The sequence below is a fragment of the Terrapene carolina genome, unplaced genomic scaffold, assembly GCF_002925995.2.
Source record: "Terrapene carolina triunguis isolate 2854851 unplaced genomic scaffold, T_m_triunguis-2.0 Scaffold96, whole genome shotgun sequence".
NCBI classification, from domain to species: domain Eukaryota; kingdom Metazoa; phylum Chordata; order Testudines; family Emydidae; genus Terrapene; species Terrapene triunguis.
Genome location: NW_020664447.1, coordinates 58,712,018 through 58,719,807, shown reverse-complemented (window position 1 = coordinate 58,719,807; position 7,790 = coordinate 58,712,018). Strand labels below are relative to the sequence as shown.

Here is a 7,790-nt window from a genome sequence, read left to right as displayed (position 1 = left end):
AAGATCTGCAACCTATCCTGAAAGATGATCCCTCACTCTCACAGATCTTGGGAGACAGACCAGTCCTTGCTTACAGACAGCCCCCCAACCTGAAGCAAATACTCACCAGTAACCGCACACCATACAACATAAACACTAACCCTGGAACCTATCCTTGTAACAAAGCCCGATGCCAACTCTATCCACATATCTATTCAAGTCACACCATCATAGGACCTAACCATATCAATCAGGGGCTCGTTCACCTGCACATCTACCAACGTGATATATGCCATCATGTGCCAGCAATGCCCCTCTGCCATATACATTGGCCAAACCGGACAGTCTCTACACAAAAGAATAAATGGACACAAATCTGACATCAGGAATCATAACATTCAAAAACCAGTGGGAGAACACTTCAACCTCTCTAACCACACAGTGACAGACTTGAAGGTGGCAATTTTGCAACAAAAAAACTTCAAAAACAGACTCTAAAGAGAGACTGCTGAACTTGAATTAATATGCAAATTAGATACAATTAACTTAGGTCTAAACAGAGACTGGGAATGGTTGGGTCATTACACTAATTGAATCTATTTCCCCATGTTAAGTATCCTCACACTTTCTATGGGTCATCTCGATTATCACTTCAAAGGTGTTTTTTTTTCTCCTGCTGATGATAGCTCATCTCAATTGATTGGCCTCTTACAGTTGGTATGGCTATTTCCATCTTTTCATGTTCTCTGTATGTACAAATATCTTCTTTCTGTGTGTTCCATTCTATGCATCCGATGAAGTGGGCTGTAGTCCACGAAAGCTTATGCTCAAATAAATTTGTTAGTCTCTAAGGTGCCACAAGTACTCCTGTTCTTTTTGAGGATACAGACTAACACGGCTGCTACTCTGAAACTTCCCCATGTTGAACATTTGATTAGGTTTATAATACTTAATGTAAAGAGGAGTACTTTGATATGCTTCCTGTTTCCCTCATTTTTCTTGACTCCTATCCCCAAAATATAATAATCTGAAATGTTTTGCTCTAAGAGGGAAATCTAATTGTTGAATTATTCTTTCTTCTTGTGGTCCAGGTCTCCAGATACATAAGAATGTTGATAATACTGTGGAGATATTTTATTTTCCTTTGGAGATTCATGATTCACATTCTCAAATGCAGAGCCCTGGAGACTGGTAGGGTTGGAAATCACAGAGGCTGAAAAACAGTGATTCTTTTTGGAAAACAGAGTGAATTCCTTGCTCCTGTTTCTTTTGGCTTGGATGCTTTTTTATGGTGGTGATATTTTAAGGTACCCATTAAATGATGCTTTGTTTTATTGGGCAAGTGATATTGGAAAGCCAAGTCTTGCTTGCCTTACTCACCTGGAGGCCAATTGATTTCAGGAAAATGAACAAGATTTGGCCCAAGCTTTGCAGCTAAAATGTGCATGTTGTTGGAGACTGTTTGCCACAGTATATCAAACAGGCACATGGTTGTACTATTAATAGCATGTATTAGAAATATAGACTTTCCATTTTTAAAATATGATTTTTTAAAAAAAATTCTGTTCTATCGAGGTATGTTGTAGAAATGGCATGTCAGAAATGAATGTGTCATATTCAAAAGATTGAAACTATGGCAACTCAGCCCCTTCTGTGGAAATATTCATTGGATGGGCGCTGCGGGAGGAAATCTATGTTAAGATCCTACACCCCAGAGGAGTGCCTCCCCTATGGCTCCATCAGGAAAATGGGTTTTATAGTCATACACAAAATACTCCAAATCTGGTGGATACCCATTATTACACATAGTGCCTAGAGGATCCACAAGAGGCCCTGTCACCCCTCTAGATGTCTTGTGCCTCTGCATCCATTCTGACTCCTGTCAGCCCAACAGTGCCAGGCTGCAGTTGCCCTCAGACCTATCAGATGTGAGTTCACAGATGATACCGCTCTAGGTTGTATAGTATTTCCTGGGGAGACTTACTTGGGGGTGGGGAACAAGAGTCTTAATCTGAGCCTCATTTGGGTGGAGACAATACTGCAGAGGTGTCTGACACTCTCCCCCCAGTACACACCCCTGCTGAGAAAATCAGTGTGAAGAGGGTCCCCTCTGTGTGTGGATCTATGAGACAACACAGGCCATGCTTACTCACTTCATCAAGTCTAAAAGTGCTTTTGAGAAACATCACTCACATTTTATATGGGCCTTACCCTGCACTACTACTGTCAATGACAAAACTCACACGGAAGTCAATGGTGCAGGGTCAGACCCTGTGCCAACATATAAATTAGTATGAAACTTGTGATATGTTAGACAACTAAAAAATATGCAGCAATGCCCTGTTGATGGTAAACAGTATTTATGCTTTTTGTGGGTAAAGTGGGCTATGTATAAATAAAATTATGTAGAATGCTGGAGAGAAATTTTTCAGCTAAATGCTTTCTGCAGTGGTTGCTGAAGACAACAGTTGTTTGGTTCCTTTTTTATATGAAATTTTAACAAATTTTATTTGAGAATTTGCAAAGCATTTGAAATAATACTCTGTTTTCTTATACATTTCACACCAGTTCCTGAAGGCATCTTTTTTTTTTCTCAGATAGTTGTTACTCACTTATTTAGAATAATAACTTCAATTGGACTACCTTTCTTTCCGCTGCAACACTATAATGCTATATAGCTTTTGATCACTTCACTAACCATCAACGTGTAGCCACATTCAAGGTGAAAAATGGCAGCACCACACATTAGTTCAGGACAAGCAGTGAAGAATGTTGTATCCAGCTGGAACAACACAGTGCTTTAACTGGTGAACCTAGCACCGTGTTGACTGCTGACAAATTAGTTCAGTAATGAGGAGGAGGAAAGAATACCTTTTATTGTGTAACTAAGCACCCGATACTGCAACACCCTGGGTGGTCTCCCAGCCGAGTATTAGCACAGCTTGACTTTACTTAGCTTGGGAGAACTGAAATCAGAGAACACAAGTTGGTATGTCTGTAGAATTAAGTGCATGGGTATCGCAGGTTCCAATATCTTTGCATGAAGCCAAAGGAAACAAATAAACAACCTTTGCTTAGTGTCTCATCAAAGCTGAGTAGCAATTTTGTACTATTTAAAAAAAAAAACTTAGTAATTGCAGAAAAACAATAAATTGCAGAGTACTGTATAATATATCTGTTTATTAAGCTAACACTGCATTACAGTATTGCTGGGTAAAGTAACAGTATAAAAGCACTAGATTGATACCTTTTTAAGGAAACAATAACCACGATTTGAAATGAAGCTCTAAAAATGTAAACATGGCACCCTATGTTTTTTGTCTGTTTTAAACAATGCAATGCCTGTCTTCAGTGAAATGTTAGTGAAGATTGTAAGAGAGATTTCTCTCTCTCTCTCTCTCTTTTTTTTTTTTACTATAAATGAAGGTAAAATTAGCAATTACCTTTAAAATGATTTGCAGGTCCTTTTTAAACAAGTGGTCCCCTGAAAAGTAAAAAGGAATAAAATCATACAGATTTTAAAGCATTTCACAAAATGTTTTAATAGGGATGTAACAGTGTCTACATTAGCAATTATGTTTTAAACCAAAAGGGGATGAGCCAAAACCCACTGAAGTCAGTGAGAGAGTTTCCATTCACTTCAATGGACTGTGGATCAGGTCCTTGCTGAGATACTAGAATTTATACATTCATTTCACAATATCTGATGTTTTGGTGGGAGAGATTTGCAAAATGGCCTGATGCTTTTTGCTCCTAAGAAAAGTTCATGCTACAGTTCATCAAGGAACCATACTGAGCCCCCCCAAAGAGCTAGACACATTAGTAAGTGAAGTATTAACTCTGTTTGGATTCAGCATGTAATATAGCAATTAGTAGGCAGTGTTTACAGGCCTTTTAGGGTTTTATCCTTTTGCTTCCTATTTCCAGTAGTTATTCCTATAATTCACAGTGTTGTGCTAGAGAGATGATTTGGTAAAAGTGCGCTAGCCCACTGTCTCTGACATTAGTTCTGTTTTAAGGAATGCAATAAAGAACAGAAAGCACAATTGCTTGTGTCACCATAATCTTTACTGATATGTCTAGGTTGGGATAATCTTTAAAGGGGGAACAAATGTTAGATTTTGCTTTCCACCATCATTTATCCAATAGAAAAGCACTGTTTTTCTATCAGAAAAATATTCTCAATTCTGAAATGTGCATGATCAAGGTGAGAAAAGACAGGAAAAAGAATTGTTGTGGGGAAACAATGGAAAAAGAAGGCCTAGAAAAAGGTTATAATCTTTTTCTCCAGAAGGAGCCTTCTTGAACATCACCCTTTTAAAATGCACCCCCTTGTATGTGGCCGCCAAGACTTCAGTACATAGAATAAACTGCTTCAAAGAGAACGTTTTCATGACACAGTAACAAAACAAAATCCTGAAATCAAACAACATATTAAGCACACACATAAAGACAATCAAAATCAAACATATATTGAAGCACAGGGAATGTAGCTTACACTGTTGATACATAAACCCCTTTCAGTTTAGGAGCGATGCAAAGTGGGGCTAGGGAACAGCTATTATTAAACAGACAGTTGTATGTTTCTGATAAGTATTTCAAAGCCTGATGAAGGATCTGCAATAAACTTTTCTTATTCTATGTGGTTCGAACTGCAAAAGCGGCCACACCGACTGTCCTTCACAGCTTGCGTCTCTTTTATTCCCTGTAGGGTTGTTTCAGGCAGGGCCGGCTCTGGCTTTTTTGCCGCGCCGGGGGGGGCGGCCAGAGCCCCGGGGGGAGGGCGGCGAGCCCCGGCGGCGGCTCCGGTCTCCCCCCCGGCGGCCAGAGCGCCGGGGGCAGGGTGGCGAGCCCCGGCGGGTGCTCGGCTCTCCCCCCCCCGGCGGCCAGAGCGCCGGTGGCGGGCCCCCGGCCCCGGCGGTGCCCCGGGCCCCCCCCCCCCCCCCCGGCGGCCAGAGCGCCGCGCCGCCCCCCTCCAGGTGCCGCCCCAAGCACCAGCTTGGGTGCCTGGTGCCTGGAGCCGGCCCTGGTTTCAGGTGAGCGGAACACGCACAGGACAATAGCTTCACAGTCTAGTGCTCCCTTTAAACTTCATTATTTGCACACCTCCCCGTCCAATACCCTGCTCCATGCGAGTCACGGGGCGGTGTATATCTCTCTGTTATCAGCAGCCTACTGGGCAGCCCTGAGATAATGAAATAATCGCATTTCTTTCTTAGGAGGGGTTTTCGTTGCCATTTCCATAGGGATTGCCATTTCCCCTTGAGTGCCACTGAATGCCAAATCTCAATGGAGCTCAATTCTAGTGGTTTGCGTCCCCCAACTCTCTCTCTCCCCCCCCCTTATCTTTTCACATTCTTACCGGACAGAAAGAGAGATCTGTAGTTCTGTTTTATTTGAAATATGACTTCATGAGCTTGCCTGTCCCTTTTATAGGAGCTTTTCTCTCCCTTGTGGGGATGAAGGTTTGTCTGCTCTTTCCCTGCAGCTGGGGGAAAGGGACCTTTTCTAGTTCTACTCTGAACAGAAATCCTGTCTCCTTTTCTGGTCAGTGTTGGTTTCAGCTAGGAGGGATTGAGTTAAATTGTGGCATGTAAACTGAGCGATTTCCTAGCTTTTGACAGAACATCGCCTCGTGTTTTATGGCTGCCAAGGGGCAAAGTCTGCAGTCAACAGTGTACCTTCCAAAGGGGTGGAACAATTAGACACCAAGCAACTCGACCATGAAAAGAGCAGCACATCGATGTGCCACCACAATGGCAAGTGAACCAAAGGGGGGCGGAGAGGAGACGAGTACAAAAAGAAACAGAGAAAGTCAACAGGAGACCTCACTGACCCACACACACGCTGATCAAACACAACGGGGAGGAAGCAACAGATTGAGGAACCTAAAGTCCACCTGAGGGGCGCGCAGTTAATAATTGACTAGGGGTGTAGTAGCATCAGCAAACACAACGCAATTGAAATACAGAGGGGGTGGGGTGAGGGGCAGAAGGCCAGGGAACACTTTGTTGTTCCTTTTCGTGCCCAACTCTGTTGTTTCCAAACAGAATAATAACCCCCACCCCCACCCTACCCGCCCGCAGTCCCCAGCTCCCGGCTGCCCTGCGCCTGGGGGGCAGCGGGAGGTTGCTGCGCGCTTCCTCAGAGGGTGGTAATCCTGGAGGTGCAAGTGCCGTTCCTGTACATGCTCCCCGACTCCAAGTTGTCGGGGGGAAAGTCCTCCACGCTGTACGCCCTGCTCTTCAGGGCGGTGGCGTAGTAATCGACGGGCTCCTCCGTGGCGTTGTCCATCCAGCTGAGGCACAAGAGCCGCTGGAAGGACCTCTTGAAGTTGTCCGAGAGGAAGCCGTAGAGGATGGGGTTGGCGCAGCTGTTGGCGTAGCCCAAGATGACGGAGAGCTGGCTGATGGTGGCGTCGTCCTGCTCCACGAAGACGTTGACCAGCTGCACGATGTAGAAGGGCATCCAGCAGATGACGAAGACCATCACCACCATCATGACCATGAGGGTGATCTTCCGCTCGGAGCGCTTGCGCTGCTGCCAGCCGGCCTTGAGCGCCACCATGCGCATCTTGGCGATGATGAGGATGTAGCAGAGGCAGATGGCCACCACGGGCAGCAGGAAGCCCATCAGGAAGGTGTAGACCACGAAGACCACCAGCCACCGGTGAGTGGGCTCGGGCATGAGCATGTTGCAGGCCACCGTGCCGTCGCTGTTGGGCGCCGTGCTGGAGAAGATGATGATGGGCAGGATGATGAGGATGGAGAGCACCCAGACGCCCAGGTTGACCATCTTGGCCACGCTGGGCCGGCGGTAGCGGGCCGCCTTGATGGGGTGCACCACGGCGATGTAGCGGTCCACGCTGAGCACCGTCAGGCAGTAGATGCTGGTGAACATGTTGATGGCGTCCACGCTGAGCACCAGGCGGCAGAGCAGCGAGCCGAAGGGCCAGTGGCGCAGCAGGGTGGAGGTGACCAGGAAGGGCACGCTGAGCATCAGCAGCTCGTCGGCGATGGCCAGGTTGAGGATGTAGATGTTGGTGGCGGTCTTCATCTTGGCGTAGCGCAGGATCACGTAGATGACCATGGAGTTGCCGCACAGCCCCACCAGGCACACCACGGAGTAGATGAAGGAGATGAGGATGGCGCTGCCCTGCGAGTCGCTCAGGGTGCCGTTCGGGGCGCCGGAGGAGTTCCTGCCGCCCGCCTCCATGCCCCCCGCCGCTGCCTCCCCCAGGACCCCGCCGGCGCTGCCGCTGCTACAGCAGCTCCCTCCGCTCGCGCCGCCGCTACTGCCGCTGCCTCCACCTGCACCGCCCGGGAGCCTGGGGCAGGTGCCATTGGGGAGCATCCTCAGCCCAGCCCAGCCCTCCCCTCCCTCGGGCTCACAGCAGCCGGCGCTGGCCGCCCGCCCGGCTCGGCATGCTGGCGGAGTCTCCCGCCCGAGCCTGGCATGGGGAGCGAGGAGGCTGCCGCCGAGCCGAGCGGCGTTAATTGCCGCTCTCTGGCTGGTGAATGATTAATAGGCAGCGGCGCGTCAGCAGCGACGAAAAGGAGGAGGGGAAAAACCCCACCAGAAGGCGACGTAGGTGGGTGTCCTTCCCGCCCGGCCCCGAGCGCTCGGCGGAGCGTCAGGAGCTCAGCCCCCTCCCCGGCTCCGCATTGTTCAGCTCCCGCCCGCGGCAACCTGCCTGGCAGTCCCGGCGTGGGACCTGCTGGGCCGGCCGCTCCCGAAGCTCTGTGGCACCAGCCCGGCTCGTAGGCGCACAGAGACCCCCGTCAGCCGGGAGCGAGCACCAGCTCCCCACT

General features: G+C 47.9%; 1 protein-coding gene across 1 annotated transcript; it reads right to left on the bottom strand.

Moving 5' to 3' along the window:
• Positions 1-5,234: 5,234 nt before the first annotated feature.
• On the bottom strand, positions 5,235-7,416 carry SSTR1 (somatostatin receptor 1). The gene has a single exon (XM_024195973.3). The coding sequence runs from the start codon at positions 7,330-7,332 to the stop codon at positions 6,124-6,126; it is 1,209 nt and encodes a 402-aa protein (XP_024051741.1). The 5' UTR covers positions 7,333-7,416; the 3' UTR covers positions 5,235-6,123.
• Positions 7,417-7,790: the final 374 nt, after the last annotated feature.